Source organism: Dermacentor albipictus, chromosome 5 (genome assembly GCF_038994185.2).
Source record: "Dermacentor albipictus isolate Rhodes 1998 colony chromosome 5, USDA_Dalb.pri_finalv2, whole genome shotgun sequence".
Classification (NCBI taxonomy): domain Eukaryota; kingdom Metazoa; phylum Arthropoda; class Arachnida; order Ixodida; family Ixodidae; genus Dermacentor; species Dermacentor albipictus.
This window is the reverse complement of record NC_091825.1, coordinates 158,087,039-158,109,937: the sequence shown is the minus strand read 5'-3', so window position 1 is coordinate 158,109,937 and position 22,899 is coordinate 158,087,039. Positions and strand designations below refer to the sequence as shown.

The 22,899-nt window shown below is 46.0% G+C and overlaps 1 protein-coding gene across 8 annotated transcripts in view; it reads left to right on the top strand.

Moving 5' to 3' along the window:
* LOC135916648 (kynureninase-like) overlaps window positions 1–22,899 on the top strand; it is an 86,090-nt gene that overhangs the window by 5,420 nt on the left and 57,771 nt on the right. For 4 of the 8 annotated variants that reach the window (XM_065450093.2, XM_065450094.2, XM_065450084.2 and 1 more), the window contains exon 1: window positions 20,752–20,850. In XM_065450093.2, the coding sequence (XP_065306165.1) occupies window positions 20,773–20,850 (78 nt within the window). In that variant the 5' untranslated portion in view covers window positions 20,752–20,772. Of the gene's footprint in view, window positions 1–10,991; window positions 11,051–15,667; window positions 15,966–16,501; window positions 16,626–17,881; window positions 17,979–20,751; window positions 20,851–22,899 lie in introns of those variants that run through there. The other 4 variants (XM_070539217.1, XM_070539216.1, XM_065450096.1 and 1 more) reach the window with 4 other exon arrangements.

The window sequence follows — 22,899 nt, the reverse complement described above, 5'->3', positions numbered from 1 at the left end:
CAGTGGCGGCTGGCTGTAAAGGAAGAGACTGCAAAGAAAATGAGAGCTGTCGCCTGACATCTCAAAGCGTTGTTTTTAAGACGACGGGACAAGAGCGGGAGAGTGGGAAGGTGGGGAGAAAAAAAAGAAAAAGACGAAGGGGGAAAAATAATCAAAAACAAGAAAAGAAAAAGAAGGACATAGGAGGTTGTTGGGGCAGCGAGAGGTTAGGGAGCATTCAGGGGTGTCGTTAGCGGCATGCCTCTGTGGCTTTAGAAGAGCCGGTCAGCCGGTCAGTGCGCGAGTAACAAGAAAGAGAACCAGGAAAGACATCAATTGAAAGAATGACTTGAGTAGCGTAGCAGCGATGCGCCCGGTAATTTTGATGGAGTTAAGATGGTGACAATAAATCTGGGGTGCAATGCGTGGGGTAGCTGGAAGGCAGTGGCTTCGTCTTTCAAAGGACATTTGCCTCAGTAGCTCAAGGTAGGCGTCGTCACGGCGGTTTGCAGAAGTGGCGAAACCCTTTGTGATTGAGGCGCCGAAAAAGGTATCCTGGCGACTGGGCCTTTGTAATGTGTTGGTGAGGGTGCTTGAAGAAAGTAGTAGTAATAAAAAAGGCAAAAAATTGGGATGGAGGGGACCAAAACCGGAATAACAAATAGGAGGGTGAAATGAGTAAAAGCGGGAGGAGGCAGGTGTATATGCGTTAAAACATGGAAGAGTATATAAAATTAAGTGGCAGGGGAGAGGCAGGGAAAACATTGAAATTGGGGAATAGGTGAGGATAAGGGAGAATTAAGGTTAGCTGGTGGCATAATGTGTTTTGTGCCTTGGTTGATGATGTAAGCATTTCAGGATTAAGTTACAGCTTTTAGCGGATTCTAAGTTGCCACGTGCCAAATTAATTCCCGTTGGGTGTAGGCATTTGAACTTGTTTATCATGTGTGATTCCGTATACTTCCTCTTGCGTGGTGAACGCGAGAGGAATATGAATATAACAATCAAACCCCGGCCCTTAGTCCCCAGCAGCTGCGAAGCAACTGACCACGGTGGCGGTCAGACCTGTGACGCAGCAGAGGGTGCTAAGAATATCTGGATCCGGACAAGCCGCAATTGGAATCTGAACCTGGCAACGTTTAATGCTAAAACATTATCTATTGAAGCGAGTCTAGCAGTGCTATTGGAGGAATTAGCGGGCATTCAATGGGATATAATAGGGTTCAGTGAGGTTAGGAGGACAAAAGAAGCATATACAGTGCTAAAAAGCGGGCACGTCCAGTGCTACCTGGGTTTAGCGGAGAGACGAGAACTAGGAGTCGGATTCCTAATCAATAAGATTATAGCTGGTAACATACAGGAATTCTATAGCATTAACGAGAGGGTCGCAGGTCTTGTTGTCAAACTCAATACGAGGCACAAATTGAAGGTCGTACAGGTCTAGGCCCCTAAATCCACTCATGATGACCAGTAAGTCTAAAGCTTCTATGAAGACGTGGAATCTGCGATAGGATAAAGTCAAAACAAAATACACTATACTGATGGGCGACTTCGATGCCAGGGTAGGCAAGAAGCAGGCTTGAGACAAGTCAGGTCAGTGGGGGAATATGGCATAGGTTATAGGAATAGCAGGGGAGAGGTATTAGTAGAATTTGCAGAACGGAATAATTTGCGGATACTGAATAGCTTCTTCCGCAAGCGGGATAGCCGGAAGTGCATGTGGAGCAGCCCGAAGGGCGAGACTAGAAATTAAATAGACCTCATACTCTGCGCTAACACTGACATCATACAAGATGTAGATGTAATCGGTAAGGTGCGCTGCAGTGACTATAGGATCGATGGTAAGATCTCAAATTAGCTTAGACTTGAGGAACGACAATCTTATGGGCATCATTAAGGAGTGCGCAATAGAAGTCGGGGCAACTTCGTTAGACAGGATACCGGTAAGTTATAGCGCAGGAGAGGAAAGATCTGATTAAGAAACGCCAATGTATGAACGCCTCTAACCCTACAGCTAGAATATATCTGGCAGAACTTTCCAAGTTAATCAACAAGCGTAAGGTAGCTGACATAAGGAAGTATAATATGGATAGAACTGAGCATGCTCTCAGGAACGGAGGAAGCCTAAAAGCAGTGAAAGAGAAACTAGGAATCGGCAAGAATCATATGTATGCGTTAAGAGACAAAGCCGGCAATATCATTACTAATATGGATAAAATAGTTCAAGTGGCTAAGAAGTCCTATAGAGATTTATACAGTACCAGTGGCACCCACGACGGTAATGGAAGATGGAATAGTCTAGAGGAATTTAACATCCCACAAGTAACGCCGGAAGAAGTAAAGAAGGCATGTGGAAGGCAGCTGGGGAGGATCTGGTAACAGCAGATTTGTTGAAGGATGGTGGGCAGATTGTTCTATAAAAACTGGCTACGCTGTATACGCACTGTCTCATGACCTCGAGCGTACCGGAATCTTGGAAAAACGCCGACATAATCTTAATCCATCAGAAAGGGGACGCCAATGACTTGAAAAATTATAGACCGATCAGCTTACAGTCCGTTGCCTACAAATTATTTACTAAGGTAATTGCAAATCGAATCAGGAACACCTTAGACTTCTGTCAACCAAAGGAGCAGGCAGAATTTCGTACAGGCTACTCATCAACAGACCACATTCACACTATCAATCAGCTGATAGAAACTTGTGCGGAATATAACCAACCCTTATATATAGATTTCATTGATTACGAGAAAGCGTTTGATTCGGTCGAAACCTCAGCAGTCATGCAAGCATTACGGAATCAGACGAGGCGTATGTAAAAATACTGAAAGATATCTGTAGTGGCTCCACAGCCACCGTAGTCCTCCATAAAGAAAGCAACAAAATCCCAATAAAGAAAGGCGTCAGGCAGGGAGACACGATCTCTCCAATGCCATTCACAGCGTGTTCACAGGAGGTATTCAGAGACCTGGATTGGGAAGAATTTGGGATAAGAGTTAATGGAGAATACCTTAGTAACTTGCGATTCGTTGATGATATTGCCGTGCTTAGTAACTTAGGGGACCAATTGCAATGCATGCTCACTGACCTTGAGAGGCAAAGCAGAAGAGGGGGTCTAAAAATTAATCTTCAGAAAACTAAAATAATGTTTAACAGTCTCGGAAGAAAACAGCAGTTTACGATAGGTAGCGAGGCACTGTAAGTGGTAAGGGAATACATCTGCTTAGGGCAAGTAGTGACCCCGGATCCAGATCATGAGACTGAAATAATCCGAAGAATAAGAATGGGCTGGAATGCGTTCGGCAGGCATTCTCAAATCATGAACAGCAGGTTCCCACTGTCCCTCAAGAGAAAAGTGTATAGCAGCTGTGTCTTACCAGTACTCGATCACGTAAGGGGCAGAAACCTGGAGACTTACGAAAACGGTTCTACTTAAATTGAGGACGACGCAACGAGCTATGAAAAGAAGAATGATGGGTGTAACGTTAAGGAATAAGAAAAGAGCAGATTGGGTGAGGGAACAAACGCGAGTTAATGACATCTTAGTTGAAATCAACAAAAAGAAATGGTCATGGGCAGGACATGTAATGAGGAGGGAAGATAACCGATGGTCATTAAGGGTTACGGACTGGATTCCAAGGGAAGGGAAGCGAAGCAGGGAGTGGTAGAAAGTTAGGCGAGTGGATGAGATTAAGGAGTTTGCAGTGACAACATGGCCACAATTAACACATGTCCGGGGTAGTTGGACAAGTATGGGAGATGCCTTTGCCCTGCAGTAGGCGTAGCCAGGCTGATGATGATGATTATGAAACATCTCCAGGCTTGGAGTGGCGCCTGACACCGGCTAAAACGCCGAGAACCAGTGGGCCTATACGAATCCAATTAGGAAGGCCCACTACGCTTCAGCAAAGACATTCCCTCACCAGAACAGGAATTGGCCTCCCTGGTGCAGTATTCGGCCACTAGCTCCTTCGTGATTTTTGCAATTAGCCTATTGCCCTCAGTCCCCAGCAGCTGCGGAGCACCTGACTAAGGCGGCGGTCAGACCTGCAACGCACCAGAGGGTGCTAAGAATCTCTGGACCCGGACAGGCCGCTAATGGAAACTGACCCTTGCAACCTTTAACACCTGAACTCCTTCGAGTGAGGCGAACTTAGCAGGACTCTTTGAGGAACTATCAAGCATTGTTTGGGATATCGTTGGCCTTAGTGAAGTTACAAGAACTGGTGAGGCTTATACAATGCTGACTAACGGCCACGTCCTCTGCTATAGAGGACTCCCAGATAGGGAGTTATACGGGGTAGAATTCTTAATACATAAGGACATAGCGGGCAACATTGAAGAATTCTGCAGCATCAATGAGAAGGTAGCAGTAGTCGCAGTAAAACTTTATAAAAAGTATAGGTTAACGGTGGTACAAGCCTGCGGTCCAACCTCCAGTCATGATGATGATGAAGTAGGTCAGTTTTATGAAGGTGTGGAATTATCCATGAGAAAAGTGGAAATCCAGTATACTGTAGTAATTGATGATTTCAATGCAAAAGTGGGGGAAAAGCAGGCTGGTAAACAAGCAATATGCAACTACGGCGTCCGTTCTAGAAACACTAGAGTAGATATGTTGGTCGAATTCGCAGAAAGGAATAAGCTGTGAATAATGAACACCTTCTTCAAGAAGCGTAGGAACAAAAAGTGGACCTGGAAAAGCCCGAATGGTGAAACAAGAAATGAAATTGATTTAATACTTGCTGCCCATCCTAGCATAGTGCAGGATGTGGAAGTGATAGGTAGGGTAATGCAGTGATCATAAGTTGGTGAGGTCTAGGATTCACCTCGCTTTGAAGAGAGAAAGCGTAAAATTGGTCAGGAAGAAACAGGCCAACCTAGACGCAGTAAGGGTAAAAGGATACCAATTCAGGCTGGTACTTGCAAGATGACATAGAGGCAATGAATGAAACCGCAACTAGACTGGCTTCAGAAGCAGCAATTGAAGTGTGAGGTAAGGCACCAAGGCAACCAGTAGGTAAGTTCTCCCAAGTAACGAAGGATCTAATTAGGAAACAACAAAGAAAGAAAGTGTCTGACTCAAGAGATCAGATAGCATTCGCGGAACTGTCTAAACTGATCAACAAGGAGAACATAAGGGATATTAAAAATTATGACGTAAGAAAGACTGAGGAAGCAGTAAAAAAATGGACGCAGCATGAAATCATTGGGAAGAAAACTTGGCCTAGGTCCAGCCAAGATATATGCACTGAAAGATAAGCCGGGTAATATCATCAGCAATTTCGAAAATATAGTGAAAGCAGATACCGGAAGAATTCTATACTTACCTGTACAGTACCCAAAGTGCAGTACCCAGAGCAGCCACGATACCTACATTCGAAGTAGTAATGAAGAGATTACAGAGGCTCCTTAACGAGCGATGAAATTAGAAGGGCCTTGCAAGACATGAAAGGGGAAAGAGTGGCAGAAGAAGATGGAATAACAGTCGATTTATTCAACGATGGGGGAGACATAAGGCTTGGAAGACTGGCGGCCTTCTATACGAACTGTCTCATGACTTCAAGGGTCCCAGAGAACTTGAAGAATGTTAGCATTATAATAATCCACAAAAAGGTAGCCGTTAAAGAATTGAAAAATTATAGGCCCATTAGCTTACTTCCAGTATTGCATAAAATATTCACCTAGATAATTTTCAATAGAATAAGGGTAACCCTGGAATTCAGTCAACCAAGGGAACAGGCTGGCTACATGAAGAGATGTCATCATTCAGGTAATCGAGAAATCCGCAGAGTACAATCAGCCTCTCTATATAGCTTTCATAGATTACGAAAAGGCATTTGATTCAGTAGAGATACCAGCAGTGATAGAGGCATTATGTAATCAATGAGTACAGGAGGCTTACGTAAATATTTTGGAAAATTCCTACAAAGATTTCACAGCTATCATAATTCTCCACAAGAAAAGTAGAAAGATACCTATAAAAAAAGTGGTCAGACAAGGAGACAAAACCTCTCGAATGCTATTCGCTGCGTGATTGGAAGAAGTATTCCACCTAATAAATTGGGACGGCGAATAAGGATAAACGGCGAATATCTCAGCAACCTTCAGTTTGCATATGACATTGTCCTGTTCGGCAATATTGGGGACGAGTTACAAAAAATTATTGAGGTCCTTAAGGGGAAGAGTGTAAGAGCGGGGTTGAAGATTAATATGCAAAAAAACAAAGATAATGGTCAATAGCCTGGAAAGAGAACAAGAGTTCAGGATCGCCAGCCAGTCTCTAGACTCTGCGAAGGAATACGTTTACCTAGGTCAATTACTCACAGGAGACCCTGATCATGAGAAGGTTAATTTACAGAAGAATAAAATTGGATCGGAGCGAATACGGCAGACATACTCAGATCCTGACTGGAAACTTACCATTATCACTAAAAAGAAAGGTGTACAATCAGTGCATTATACCGGTGCTAACATATCGGGCGGAAACTTGCAGACTGACAAAGAAGCTCGAAAACAAGTTGAACCGCTCAAAGAGAGACAGAACGAAGAATGATAGGCGTAACGTTAAGAGACAGGAAGGGAGGGTTGTGAATAAGAGGCCAAATGGGCATAGCCGTTATTCTAATTGACATCAAGAGAAAGATATGGAGCTGGGCAGGTCATGTAATGCGTTGGTTAGATAACCGGTGGACCATTAGGATTACAGAATGGGTGCCCAGAGAAGGGAAACGCAGTCGAGGACGGCCAAAAACTAGGTGGGGTAATGAAGTTAAGAAATTCGCAGGCGCAAGTAGGAATCGGTTGGTGCACCACAGGGGTAATTGGAGATCGGAGGGAGAGGCCTTCGTCCTGCACTGGACTTAAAATAGGTTGTTGATGATGATAGAGACTTCCTCTGTCGAATATATGACTATGTTCGTTGAAGTGGCTGGCTACTGCTTTAGGCAAATTGTGTTTTTTATCTGCTCGACGACCGTTAAGTTTTGTATGAATTTGTTGTCCAGCCTCACATATATATTGTTTGCCCCAAGTAGCACGACGCCTGCGTTGAGCTACTGAGGCTAATGTCCCTTGAAAGACTAAGCCACTGCCTTCCAGCTACTCCATGCATTGCACCCCAGACTCCTTGTCGCCATCTTAACTGTTTCAAAATTACTCTACGCATCGCTGTTATGCTACTCAAGTCATTTTTTTCAACTTACGTCTTTTTTGCCTGTCTTTCTTTGACACTCGCGCCCTGACCGGCTGACCGATTCTCCTAAAGCCACAAAAGAATCCCGCCAACGACACCTCTGAAGACTCCTTAACCTCTCGCTCCATCGACATCCTCCTATGTCCTTCTTTTTATTTTCTTGTTTTTTATTATTATTTCTTTCCCTCTTGGTCTTTTCCTTTTTTGTTCTCCCCACCTTTCCACTCTCCCGCTCTTGTCCCCTCGTCTTATAAACCACGCTTAGAGATGTCAGGCGACAGCGCTCGTTTTCTTTGCAGTCTCTCCATTTACAGCCTGCCGCCACCAACAACAACCGAACGTGACGTCACTCTACTAACCCGTTAAAACTAACATACCGAGGATGACGAGGCCGCCTTTGATGAAGATAGGTGCTCCTATTTAAATTTTGGCCAGCCTTTCTAAAGCACCGTATCCCTGTTTATAACCTTTGTACCAGTGTGCTACTCCATCTGTCAGCCCCATTCTTGAATTTGGATATATATAACCAAAGGCATCTGACTATGACGTCGTGTGGATAAGCCGATGCTTCGATTGAAAACCATGTCTTAGAAGAAGGTGGACTCCATTAGGCGTCGCCGGCGGTCCGCGTTGAATTGCGTGGACCTTCCTGCGTGACGTCAATGCACCAACTTCGTCTGGGACTCGGGTCGTCTTATTGTACGTCCAAGCGGTTATGTGTACCCAGCGTGAGCTGATAGTACTTACATAGTTTGTCAGGCAGTGATTCACAACAGCCCGTTACCGCCAACGTCGACAGAGAGGGGGGATTGTGGCGCGCCCCGTTGTTGGCGAAGTTGATTCCGCGCATGTGCCTGCTTATTTTTCCGCCTCCCGCCCCGGGGCGCGTATTTACAGTTCCTATAGACCATTTTTTCATGGGCGCCACCATGGATGGATGGATGGAAGGTAGAAACGTCCCCTTTGAAACGGGGTGATGGCAGTTGCCACCATGCTCAGCTTTTTATTTTTATTTAACTGTGTTGTATGTTATTAAAATTCGCCCTTCTCTTTAAATACGTCTTCCTACACTTTTAACCTTATGTCGCCTCTCTGATTTTGAGCCACCAATCCTCCAATCGCTTTTTGCTAATTTCCACCGCATATTTATTCACATGACTATTGTTATCTCCGAACCCTAGGGCCTCAGGAAGCGTAACTGTGCCCGCATCGTGACATCGGGATGGATGCCATCACATTTTAGTATGAGGTGTTCTATTGTTTCTACAGGTTTACCACACACAGTACATGTGTCGTCTTCTTCGTTAAATTTCTTTTCAGAGTTCCCCGTTCTAAGAGATCTTGACCTAGCTTCAAAGAGTAGGGCACTGCCTCTTGAGTTATCATAAAACGCTTCCTTCTTGATCTGCTGTTTCCAGTATCAATATAATTCAACACTATGCTTCTTTTCCATTGAATTTATCCTATTTTTACCTTCCGCGTTTCTAACCTGTCGTTCAATAGTCTGTCTTTTTCCATCCTCGTGTCTGGCATACTTACTGGTTAGCTTCCTCATTATTTTCCGCCATTGTGAGTCAACGTTCTTTCTGTACAGGTATTTAAGTACCTTAGCGGCCCAACTGTTATCGTTCAATTTCCTCAGGCGTTTTTGCTACGCAGTGGCGATGACATTATATGCTAGCAATATTCTATATATGGTATATGGTAGCAAATTATATGGTAGCAATACGGTAGCAATATGCTACCATATTGCTACGCAGTGGCGCCATCTATGGGCAGTCGGCATGCTGGCTTGCATGGGCGAGCGCTCCGTTTTGCATGGCAGGTATACGCTCAGCGGTAGTTTCTGTCGCTTGTTTTCGCGCTCGTGCAGTTTGTTTAGTATGGCGTGGCGTCTTCTACGTGGAGTACTGTTCTGTGAGACGTACTGAAGTGCTTTAAGTGGGTATGGCCGGAGTTTCTGCTGGCGTTGAGGCGGACGGAGCACGCAGCGCGACGTGCGCGCGCATGTTTGACCTTAAAATCAGCCTAGGGAATTAATTGTGTATTTCTGAAAGTTCTATTCACTAATGTTACCTTATCGCAGTACTATACTCTAATTCAAAGCTGCATTTTAGGAGCAATGAAACATACGCGACCATCGTAACAGCATGGGTACCGTTCTGCTACGATAGGAGCTATGCTGTTATACTTTGACAAGCATTCAAACTGTTAGTTGCAGATTACACTGCGTAACTACTTGGTTTGGTGGATGAGGTTTCCACCCAGAAGGAGAAGGAGGAGAAACATTTCTTTTAAAGAAAACGGAAAGGACAAGCAGGTTTCTTTCTGCTTGGGCGGAAGGCGCCCTTAGTCCGTGGGCTCCTGCGGCTCTTGCTGTCTACCGGGCCCGCCGGACCAGTTGCTGTGGAATATTTTTGGTTAGTAATAAGAGCATACCTTACAGTGTTAACTATACTTGTCCAGCAAAGCGACAGTTTACGAACTGCGCGAGCATCCTAAGCAGTGGTTGGTGCTGGATTACAGATATCTTTATTCTATATAGCGCATGGTCCAAGAATGCGGCATCAACGTTTATAGATCTATGAACTTTGATCCCCTTTTTCCCCATTTAGTGCCCTGGAGATCCTGCGCCGCCTGCTTTATTGTAACCTCAGGTGCTCTCCCGAGGTTCTTGCGGTTACATGTGCCCTCCTGGAACAGTGCTTGTAAAAAATGCAATCTATCGTGGCGACGAAAAAGACAATCGGCAACTTGTACAACACCAGTCAGAACCTTGCCCCTTCAGACACAGCGATCAACAAATGGGGCGCCCGTGCCCACTGCCTCACGGCGCAGGCAGCCAGCGGCGGAACGTAAACAAACTCGACTACACTCCGCAATGCCGGCATGTCTAGGGGACAACGCATAAAACACATGTTGCTCCGCCTCTGAAGTCGGAATGTCTAGTGGTCTGTTTCCTGTGAGCCATTGCTGATGGGGATCGTGTCCTCGTTATTCCGTTCAGGCGCATGCTCAGCCGCGTCCCATAAATGTAGCAGAAAGCAGCACGAATTTTCTTTCTGAACCGCAATTAATGTGGCGAGTGCGCATGGCTCGACGCACTACTTCAGAGTCCCACAAGTTCCATTTAGGCTTTACACGCTAATACAACACGTACAGCATCGCAGAAAAGGCGCAATCGCACACCGCATCCGTCGTAAGAGAGCTGACTCGCCCCGTAACGCCGCGAGAAGCCATCATCCACTTTTTATCCTGCACGTCGAGGCGTGCTTTTGGAATGGACGCAAGTGACGCTTCGCGCGTTGGTGTGGGATGTGGCCCGTGGGGCTGTCGCGGGCTGTGGCACCTGGCCACCTTGCGACGACATACTGCTACGTTGGCTCGGAGCGATATCTCGTGTCCATGACAATTAGTGCAACTCGCTTCCCTATACCAGGTGGGCTCCCGTACACCGAATTGGTCCAGTGGTGCCCTTCAAACGTGTGCATGCATGCCCCACGGCTGCTCTCCGGGGCGCGCACGACGGGCAAATTCGGCCGGAAGAGGCAACTCCGTCAACTCCTGTCGGTTTCACAAGGGCTTGGTGTTACATGCTGCCAGTCTTCGCAGCGCGCTCCATATCCCGGATGCAAATGATCGCCATGAACGGTGTGAGCGAGTGGACGAAGCAGAATGGTGACCGAGGACCGGTGCACGCGTCATAAGCGTGGCCGTTCCTTATCGGCACAGCGTGCGTCCGTGCCCTTGCGAGGTCTCGGTTATCAGCTCCGACGTCTGCGCAGGATGACAACCGCGCCATAAAGACGTCGTAGACCCTGTTTCCTGGAGCCCTGCTTCATATGGTCATTCCCCGCCCAACCCGCGCGTCGTCAGGTGAGGCATCCGCCAGACTACTTCGCCGAACCGCCTGCCACGAGACGCGGTGAGGACACTGTGTCACACTTTATTGTTCTTTGGCGATCTCAGTGTCAGGACCAGATTAATAAACTACAGGGAGACAACATCAGCTCCGATTCGCTTTACTGAATAGGGAGAAGCTGTAAGGACAGCGGCCGCATCGCAGCTTCTGGACATAATTTAGGTCGGTCAAGGGCGTCTTCGGATGCCACGTTTTCTCAACTGTCTCCTTCGAAGGTGGCACCAACTAAAGACAGCAAGAGGGGTTAGGTTTGGCAAGTGTTCTCCACCTCCAATTATTTCAGCAGACGCAAAGAACGACTGTGTGCTCTGATCTGCAGCGGTGTTATGGACTTATGAGTGGTCGAAGCGCCACCTTTAGGGCTATATATATACTGTAGCGTAGCCTGTCCGTCGAGAATGCTGCCAGCGCATTAAGGCCGTTTTTATACATACATGAAGGTGCTTTAAGGCTTTTGAGCAACTGTGCAGTGATGCAATGTATGTATACTTGGGGAAGACGCCGATTTGGGCAGCATATCTCGGGGTAACTTCAGAAGTCAGTATAAGTTTTTATGCGTGTGCTGTTACGGAGCGAGAGCGCATTGGAGAATGTATCTTTAGGTATATGAAATCAAAGAGCTCATTTCTGACTGCTGTTCTCATGATCCGACCCTTCAAAGTTCGTCTTTGAGGCCTACAGCAACCGAACTATATAGCAAAAACTTGGCAGGCACGCCTAGACAGGGCACACGAGTCTATTACGGCTGTATAAAATGCTGCTCACTCGTCAGCGTTATCCATTACTACTTATGAGGCTGGAGATGGGCCCGTTCGTTTTCCTACAAGTAGAGGCATGCTAACAGTAACATGCCAGACGTCTCTACTTTATGACAGCTTTAGTTACAGGGTGTCGCCTTCGTCGAAGAGTGTTAGAGCCATTGTCGTGGAATAAGGAAAGATGGTTACTTCCTTCTCCTGTGGTCACTGTATATATCCTCCCGCAGAAAGCCATGTACAGTCAGTGTAGCATTTCGTTGGGGCGAAATGCAAAAACGCCCGTGTACAGTGCATTGGGTCCACGCACGTTAAAGAACCCTAGGTGGTCAAAATCATTCCGAAGTCCTCCTCTACGCCGTGCTTCATAATCAGATCGTAGTATCGGCACGTAAAACCCAGGAATATATATATATATATATATATATATATATATATATATATATATATATATATATATATATATATATATGTATATAATTGGGGCGCCCTAGAAACGACACTGTTCAAATATAAACTGACAACGTGTGCGTTGAAACCGGCAATTTCAAGGTTAATGGCATTTTTTTTATTTAGCCACTTTACTTGTTTGCAACATACAGCTGGTGTTAATACCTTCAACAACGTCAATTTTGTTTCTCCAGCAGTTTTTGCATAATAACTAAGCAATGAAAAAAGAGAGAACTGCATTAATATTGCGGACAGCCGCTTTCTTTCGCTTTCTCATATTTCTCTTTGCTTTCTCCTGTGCACATAATTGGCGATGCATCCTTGAGCCTTTAAGCCATCTCCACATACCCATTAGACTCAATTCTTTCCGTTCCTAAATATCTAAGCGTTAGTTTCTACATTAATTACGATCCCTGACAACGACTTGGCTCTGACAAGACCGAAGAATAGCGCTGCTTAGAGGGCCTACACTTTCGCAGCTATTAGGCGGAATAGTGCAATTCCTTAACGGTGGAAAGCTGTGGCGATTTCTTCCGCTATCAGTTCTTTTTTATTCTGATTATTCTGTTCTTTCGTCACTGACTCAGCGCGCTGCCGTGCCATAATGACCACCCGAACCGACCAGCAGCGAATAACGTAAATCCGGATTAAAGCTGCCTTTATGATGCCGGTCATCGATAGATAGAATCAATGTGTTGCTAATTTTCTCGCGTTCAGTACGAAAATATGGCCGGTTGAAATGTAACATTAATAAATGAAACTTTGTAACATTACATTTCATTTTACCTTTCTGTTTTTCTGATCACGCGTCACTCAAAGTGGCAAAGTGATCCCAACGATAACAGCAGTGTGGCGAGGCCTGTGTTGTACATCAGAACCGATGGCGAAAGGCGAAAACAATGAAAATTAAACTGGATTACTTGAAGATACGTCTGCAGTTATACTTAAATTACCGGGTGAGTGAGAGAGAGGGAAGATAAAATACGGAACCAAATTTTGGTGAACGTAGGAGCGAAGGGCTCATATTTTCGGAGAACCAGAAACAGGCGTGGAAAAGTGCAGACTGGGAAACCAAAAAAAATAAAACAAACACTTTTGTGTATACCAGTCCATGCATTATCTTGAAGGACGTAGAGATGTGTCAGCACGAGGAAATGCAGTATCCTCGGGACATGAGATCTAGATGATCCTTAATATGAAGAAATGAGTCAAAGGTGCACGAAAGAACCAGCTACTATGTGCTGGTTGCGGTCCGGTGAAAAGTGCAGGCGCAGATACGTTCTTTACTGCGGATGGCGGGCGCCTTCGAGGAAAACGGGCCTGTATATCGTTTGAGCTTGTTTTCTTGTGCCCTTATCAGCGTTGGTTCATTCGTTTGAGTAACGGAGAGCTTAGCCTATATACCTATTAGATCCATGTGTTCACTGCTCTCTGATTTATTTATTTATTTATTTATTTATTTATTTATTTATTTATTTATTTATTTATTTATTTATTTATTTATTTATTTATTTATAAAGGTACACTGGCTCCGTTGGTATAGCACAAAGAAATAGACCCGACGTACGTGAAAACACGTTCTTTTTTACTGTCAAACGTTCTAGCCGGTGGGCCAGCCTTCGTCAGTGACAAGGGTGTGTGCGCGTGCGTGTGTGCGCGCGCTAATGGAGAAAGCTAACATGCGACGTACGTCAGGGCGATTTAAACACCTGAACCGATTGAACGTTGAAAGTCTTGCTGCAAGCGTTGCAGCGATTGCCTCGGGCATTCCTTGTTCTCTGTGCATGCGGGGACTTCGTTTCCTCGTGGTTCCGCGTGCTTGATAACCCGCCGTGGTGGCTTAGCGGATATAGCGTTGCGCTACTAAGCGCAAGGTCGCGGGTCTGAATCTCGGCAGCGGCGGCCGCATTTCGATGGATGCGAAATGCAAGATCGCCCGTGTCCCGTGCATTCGGGCACGTTAGAGATCTCCAGGTGGTCAAAATTAATCCTGAGTCCCTCACTCCGTCTTGCCTCATGGGTTTGGAACGTAAAACCCCAGAAATTTGTTTGTTTTATTTATCACATACTGCGGACCGAATAACGTCCAAGCAGGAGAGGCAGAATACTAGTACAAAAATATTCGACCATGAAAAAAAGCACGCATATTGACAAAAAGACACTGAAAATGGACGGTGCATGCTCATATACCAAGCTGAACGAGATATTGCACGCATAAGGAAAAGCCATAAAACAATAGAAGCAACGAGCAACGTTAACAACATAGCCCACCACTGACAATGCATTCTTACGGTCGAAATTATTCATCAGGGGCAAGGAGGAGAGAATCATGCGGCAATACATTCCAATCTGTGATTTTATTGGGGGAAAATGAATGCTTATAAACATTCGTACGAGCAAAAATAGGTTCAATGAAGTGTGGATGCCTATGACGGAGATTTTTCAAATGAGTAGAACTTGTTGCTGGCCGTGTTGGTTGAGATCTGATGAATGCAGTGTTGCGCTTACAGGAAAATAAAGACATAGGAGGGCAAGGCTAAGAAACTTAATTCTAGCAATTCTTCTGCGTTCTTTTAAGCATTCCAGCTTTGCTTACTGCAACATTGCAGACAGGGAGTCCCGGCGTTTATAGCGATTATATATAAAACGAGCGGCTGATCTTCTAATTTTTCAATCTTTTTTCTATATCTACCGTTGTTTGAGCGTCCCACATAATACTTGCGTACTCTAGAGGAGGTCTTAGTGTGGCTTTGTACGCCTTGTTTCTTAGTTGGTTTGAGGATCTTCTTAATTTGCATTTTAGGAAGCGTAATCATTTACGAGCTGAAGAGCATATGTGATCAATGTGCGCGATCCATTTAAGCCTGGACGTAATCGTAGTCCCTAAATACTTATATTCCTCAACTTGTTTGATCATGTTATCGTTTATGTTATACGAAAACACGAATTTGTTTCTTTTATTGGTAAGACACATCCTTCCAGTTTGTTTGTTTTTTTTTCAAAATTAATAGTCATATATCCCACTTAGCACACCATTCTGCCAGTAATTTTAGATTCACGTGCAACTCAAGTTGGTCAGAAACAGAATTTATGGTTTTAAATATCCCACACCCCAGAAATTAACTGTCTGCTTGATAGACTCGTCAAACTGGGCCCTGCGCATATTGTTATTGACTGCTGCCGCCGCGTACTATGGGATAGGCCCATTTCGGGGATTGCCTATTTTTGCCCGTTAGGAGAGTGAACACACTCGCCTCTTGGAGCCTCGCGTTTGATCGGGGGGGCACGTGACGCGCCCGTCTGGCACACTGGGCGAGTGGGGTGCAACGCCCCCCTTACAAGGACGCGCTATTTCTCGTGGTGAGGACGGCCGGTTTTGATACAGTCGCACGTCTCGGCCCGCCGCGACCAAGTAGCCGGAAATTGGCTCGCACGGCGGCACGACGTCGGCAGCTTCAGCGACCGAGTGGCATGACTGCATAGTTGCCTTCCTTTTTCTTTCTCTTTTTTTTTTTGCGCTCGCAGACATCCGCCTACCGTCGTCGTGTGACGCGCACACAGCTGGAGCGACACTTTTTCGCGACGGCGAAAACTGCTGGCGCGCAGGGAGAACCAGGCGCGCAGAAAGGAAACCGCTGTGAAGAATCGTGGCGACGCCGGGCAGGTGAGTGACTGTACAAGCGTCGCCCTTGTGGCGCGGAGAATGAGTAGAAAACTTTTGGGTACGTTTGTGACCGACTTAGCGTGCTGTTCGTCTCTAAATATTATTGTGAGCTTTACATATATGTGTATATATATCCACCACTCATGTTGGAATTCGTGCATGGCGACGCTTTCGTAAAGCGGATAATTAAATGCTATACAACCAACTAAATACAACGCATACAGTTGTCTTTATATTTTCAACCCCCGCAACATGTAGTCTCGTGCAGTGTTTATACGAATATGCACTGCACCTTCCACAATGCAAACACCGATTCAGGCGGACGCACACTGTGCGACGTCGACGCTGCGATGCTACGAGGACGAAGGTTATGCGCAATGGTTACGCAGCGCCCAGCGATGGAAACGCGATACTCGATACGCGTCGCCGCCGGCACTTCTTGCGCCACCGCTGAGCGCTGGGGACACCGAGCTGATTAGTTGCGGTGTACGCGATGGAGCCTTTGCGACTCACTGCGACTGCTTTTGGTCCCCCAGGAATCAGCCAACGCTCTACGGTGCCGAGTATCGCGTGTCAATCGCTGAGAACTACATACCCAAATGCCCTTCCTGTGGCACATACGAATGGCCCAAGAGTGGGACAGCCGAACTACAATTCAAGGTACGGAATCGGTTGAATGTCACGCGTTTTTCATTAAGAGGTCTGGAGGCTTTAGATACCTACGATCCGACATATTATATGTACAGGTTTTTATTGCGTAGGGCCCAGGTGCGCTCACTGGCAATATTATGGGTCAATTCTGTGCTACACAAGCCGTTTTGCTGTGTCCTGTCAGGCGAGATATACGCACCGACCGACTGACGCAACCCAATGTTACACAATGCTCTTTTATTCGAGCGCTTAAATATGCTGGCTTTCTTTTTTAAACCCCGGCTCTTTAAACATTGCCTGCAGCACCTCACCTACAACGTGCCGCCCATTCCCTCCAAGTTTGTTATTTCTCCTAGATTGCCAGGAACGCATGCATGAAACACTTTCGGGCACTATGCGCAGCTTCGCCATAAAAGCAGGAATTAAATTTAGGACCGGTTTAAAGATTACGCTTAAGTAGCCGAAACGCATGCGAAAGAGCACGGGAAGTGTTGTTTTGTTATTTATCTATTAATTCCGACAAAATATCTAATGTTCTTGTCATTGATGTACGTTGCCTAGACACATGGCACATATTATGCAGCTTGAACATAGCTGTACGACTGCAGTTGGCCGCACAGCATACAAGTCATCAAGAACGGCCAGCCGCGAGTGAAAGACACTGAGGTGACACAGTGAGAATACATAATGCTATTTCATAGCACAAAGAAAGAAAAGAAAGAAGCAGAAGCGCACCACGGTCGGTGTCTACGTCAGCATACCGAAGCGCCAGTATTTCGCAAGGGTCTAACATCTACAGCATCCCTCATCATGAAACAGACTTGACATCATTAACTAGCGCAAAAAAGACATCGGACGACAGCACTAGATTTGAACTGAATTTTAAATGCGCAAGCATTTCTATGCTATATACCCAACAAGAAAGCTCGTCCGTCCGTCACGCAAGAATCGCTGTAAAGAAATTAATGTATAAAACAAAATAAATTCGAAAGGAAAAACGTTGGCGCTGGTGAATTACGGACCTACGACCCAACACTTAGAAGCCGAGTGCCTCACCCACTGGGCTAAACGCCCAGACTTTCAGAATGTGAATATATCTGAACTGTATGAATGTGTTCAACCGGTGGTAGAAAACCAGTGTCAAAGGCGGACAGTTTCTGTGAAGGCTTTTTTGAAAGATTTGGTGATGGTTGATAAAAAAGAAAGCGGAACGCCATAGCATTCAAAGATCCCTAACTGCTTGTCATGCTTCCCGGCAACCGCAGCTTTCCTGCGGATGCGCAGAGGCGAGCGCGGTGGTGGTGTTGGAAGGAACCTAGCGGCCCGCGCCGCTCTGTGAATGGCAGAGACGCTGGAGAAGGGGTTTGTGCTTGAATTTTAATGTTTCTGGTACATTCAATTAAACTCCGACGCCATCGTGTCTGTAGGTTGTCGTTAGGCCGTACTTTATGATTTTTCTGACGCCTTTTACTTTGAGGAATTCAGTAACGCCTCTGCGCCACGTGGAGGGCCTTCGCGGTTGTGGTTCGGAATGATTTTCGCGAAACGACGTCCAACGCCGACAGCGGATTTTTCGCGACACGTTAAGTAAGCTCTGGACTGCATGTAGAGCCGAATCGGAGCATTGTAGACATCAGGTAAATTGCGATTTTGCGAAAATATAATGGCAAACACACTAAAACCCCCACGCATTTCGGCGGTCGCGGAATGCGCCTAACGTTGGTGCGTTCCTTTACCGACCGAAATGCCACCTATCTCTGAGGGCTCGTGCACTTCACGTCCGCAACACGGTCAGATAAGAAGTCAATGAGTTGATAAGGCGTGATGAGAGGTTATATGGGTCTCGTCACGGATGGATAAGGCGCTAAAGAGCGATAAGGGCTTATAATAGTCAGAACACTAAACTTAACGTCACACTAAACCGCCACACTAAACTTAACGTCAAGGAGAGCTTGCAGTGTCTCATCCGACATGTGTTTCCTCATATCATTTTGTATCAACGAAACCTGGCTGAACACGCGTTGGACTGGTGCGTTCGAAAGAGCTCTAGGCTGCTCAAGTACCCAGCAAACCAGTAATCTCCATTGGACGTACCACAAAAGAACAAATATTCAAGACATTTAGCGATATCTAGTTCACATCTATAATATTGTTACGGGGTTATGTTGTTACGTGTTGTTGTTGGTGAGCCATCTTAAAGGGCCCCTGAAACGGTTCGGACAAATTTTGTAGACGCGTAGGGTACAGCTTAAGTAGAACATTCGCACCACAATTTAAGTGAAGCGTTACGTATTAATGGAGCTACAAGCGATCATAAGTTACCCTCCTCCCCAGCCATGCTTTTCCTCCTCAACTCGTTCGCCGAGCGAGCGGGGCTAAGCTCCGCCTTCCCTGGTCCTGCGTCATGATGTGACGTCAGATCTTCCACTTCCGGGTGTTTTAGAGCCCGCCCCCGCCCGCGCGAAACCTCTCCGCTAGCTGCTTGGCTGTCGACCCCAAGCGAGAGCTATCGAAGCAGCGTGCGTTGCGAGCATTCTGTCGTAGCGCCGAACGTGTCTGGTATTCCGTTAACCACAGGCAAGCTGGTCATTTCGTCAAATGACTGGTGGCATCAACTCAAGCTGATGAAGGAACTTTGGCGTAGACGTACGTGAGTGGCCTGATCGGTCTGCATGGTCCAGATACTTGTTGGCGCAGCGCTTAACCAGTCAAACAAAGCGCTAATATTGCTCTAACGAAGTGTAAAACATCTTAAACATTTATAAAAACAACGTGTTGATGATTACACTCCTGCGAAAAATACGCACCAGCAGCAAAGAAGGAAACACTTCGTTGCTGCTACTGTGTATGGTTGAGCTCTATGCCACCAGGTGGCTGCACCGTGCAGACCATTCACATTTGCCCTTCTGCTCATCTCGGCTCATCCCGTTACGGCACAGTCAAGCGGCCAGACCCTGTCCCCTTGCGCTTACGTTTGCCCTAATACGGGACTAGCGAAACGCTATTGCGTTAGTAATCTTCCGGTGTAAAGTGACGGCCACAAACGCGCAATGCTGGCGCTGATCGGATAGCGGCAGTCCGATGCGCAGCAGCCAGTTCGCTCGTACGCTGCCTTGCAGAGGGACACGATGTCGCAGCTTGACATATTGCCAGTCGCTACGTTTGCAGCCCACAAGGCAACAAAGTCGAATCATAGTGCTCGCGAAAAGACTGAGACCAACTCTGACCGCGGAGCTCTCGTCAAAATGGAGTACGTTGTAACACAAGCAGACGACACTTGCTGTGTGCCGGAAGCGCTTAAGTGTACTGAAAAATTGTTCTTGTGCATTCTCTTTATGCTACTTTCTTTTTATAAAAACAAATTAACTAACATTCCAACTATTACGAAGATCATTTGTTTACCATAAAGTTAGAAAAATTATCGATCACACGCCCTGGTCAGCCAATCGGATAGCTCGCCCCACTGACGTCATATGGGTTATTTCGGTCATATGGGTAGGGGCGGCTTAAAATTACGCCGAGCAGTGCGCTGCGATCGGCAGCGATGTGCTTTTTTAAAACCTTATAATAAATTACACGCTTTACGCAGAGCACTTAGACGTGTCAATTAATGATCAGAAGGACCTACTCTAACGACTCAGTACGTTTGTAGAAAAGGGACCCTGAAACGCTTTTGACGATTTTCTACAAACGTATTGAGTCGTTAGAGTAGGTCCTTCTGATCATTAATTGACACGTCTAAGTCCACGAAGTTCCTGGTTGCGCGCGCGCTCTCCGAGGACCAGCCATCGCTAAAGGCAAACGTTTTTTCCCAATCTGTCGGTGGTAAACTGTTTTAGTTGCAATATCTGGGTTACAATAGCAGGTTTCTTTTCCATTACCGCCACTCATGAGATTATTTCAGCCTCTGACTTTCCGCTTGACGTTCTTTGTTGCTGTGTTGCTCACCGTACAGACCGCATACTTTCTGGTAAACTTCCTAGTCATTTTCCTCCACTGTGAATCAACGTTTTTCCTGTACAAATACCTCAACACTATCCCAGCCCATTTACTTTCTTCCATATTTCTCACTCGTTCTTCATAATCAATTTTACTCTGAGCTTCCCTCACTTCAAAACTAGCTTCATTTGTAGCCTTCCCGTGAGCGCCCAATACGATGCGTCCCACTGACCTTTGGTTCCCATCGAGTCCTGATTGTACCCCTGATTTCAAGCAAACAACCGCATTTCCAAAAGTAAGTCCTGGAACCATTACACCTTTCCATATACTCCGGAGCACCTCGTACTAATTGTATCCCCATAGCGTTCTGTGCTTCATTGTGGCTGCTTACTGTTTTTGTCTTTTCCTGTGTTTCCATATATATTGCCTTCGTTTATCCATATACCAAGGTATATATTCTTTTACCCGAGGTATTTGCCCTGTATTGTAACTGTCTCTTCGCTGTTTTCATTGAATACCATAACACCTGATTTTCTAACACTAAATTTCAAACCTAATTTCTCGCCTTCCGGTCCACAGATATTAGCCAAACGTTGCAAATCACTTTGCTTGTTAGCAAGTGATTTGCAACGTCTGGCTAATATCTGTGGACAGGAAGGTGAGAATTTAGGTTTGAAATTTAACAGTATAATATTTTTTCACGAGCTCTGCATGCACTGCTGTACACTGCAACGTTCTTAGACATACTTCAGTTTCGCAGCTCCGCTCGGGAGATGGCCGAAGTGGTGGTCACGCGAACTAGCGGCGCTGCGATCGCGTCTTTCGTCACTTTTTGTTTCGTTTCTGATAGAAGTTGCGTCATTTCTGGTAGTTTCTGTTTTATATTTTGAGAAGTAGTTATTTCACAGTTCTTAATATTGAACCTCTTTGTGAATTATTGTAACCTGAGCTATGTATTGTAAGTGCGTTTCTGGTAAGGAACTTGAAACTTGACTTCGGCTTTCACTTCTGGTTTCATATTTGTTGCGCTGCACCGTCAGTCGCTATCCTTCTCCGTTTTGTAGGTGTTGTGTGATGTGTCGCGATTTGCTCTCTTGAAAAGCTTCTTGAAGAAGCGTTTCCGCATCTCATGACAGCAAGAAGTTCCCTATGCCGTGCTGTTTTGCCCCCGGCTGCACGAGCGGCCTTAGACACGATGCTGCTGGTCACCATTTTTTCGCACCGCCGCAAGGCGCTGGAGAGTTTAAAAGTTGGGAGCGCATGCTACACCGAAAAGACAAACGCCTCACAAACAAATCAAAAGTGTGTGAACGCCACTTTGAGGACGACGACATTTTGAAATACTACAAGCATGTTGTGGGTAACAAAGAAATAATGATTCCTCGCGGGAAATGGATGCTTGCTCCCGGCGCACTTCCTCGGCTCTTTCCTGGGCTGCCTGAGCACATCTCAAAGCCAAAAAATGTGAAGCGAAAGCGACGTCCACCAAAAGAACGAGCGCAAGTGCCGGCAACTACATCGGGCGAAGCTTGTAGTGACAGCGCTTCAACTTCAAACCTGCTATTGGGCTTGGAAGAAGGAACTTCAGAAATATGCGCTACACACTTTGCGCTAAACGATCTCACGTACGTGACACTGTCTTCTGCGCTCTGGAAGTTCGAAATTGTTGAGGACGACGCAACACAGAAGCGATGTGGAGTATTTTATATGTGGCAACTGGTAGCCGGGCATCTGCGAGTAATGAAAACTGTTGTGCTTGAAGAGGATGGTACTTAAACGGCTACAGCAAAATTCACAAGAGGCTATTTCGAGCTGCGACTAGCATTGCAAGTGTGGAAAGAATCCTGAGAGAAGCAGAGAGCTTGAACATGTGTGCGGGCATGAAAGCAGCCCTGCGTGACACGGCGACATCAGATAATATGCATCACAAGCAGTGCAATGTACTTACAAAGCAACTAGTCTGCGCGCGTTGTCTTCGTCTACAGAGGAAACTTCGACTGAGCATTAAGGCTCCGAGCGCAACGCTCAAGCGATATCAGAAACTACGCAATGTGAAGAAGAGGCTGCTTAGGGCGGCTGCTGCGCATCAAAAGCAAAAGAAGGAAATTTTGGCTCTGAAGAAAAGGCTTTCTGAAATGCCCGATAACAGAATCGGGGAAGCGTTGGTCGAACTTCCGCCTTTGCAGCGACTTGCATTTATGACATCGTTTAAACAGTTGAAAGCAAAGTCTCCGTGTGGCGCGCGGTACAATGCGGACTGGCTTCTGAATTGTTTAATGCTGAGGATAGCGAGCCCTCGAGCATATAAGCTTCTGTCTGGCATGAAGATGCTGCCCTTGCGCTC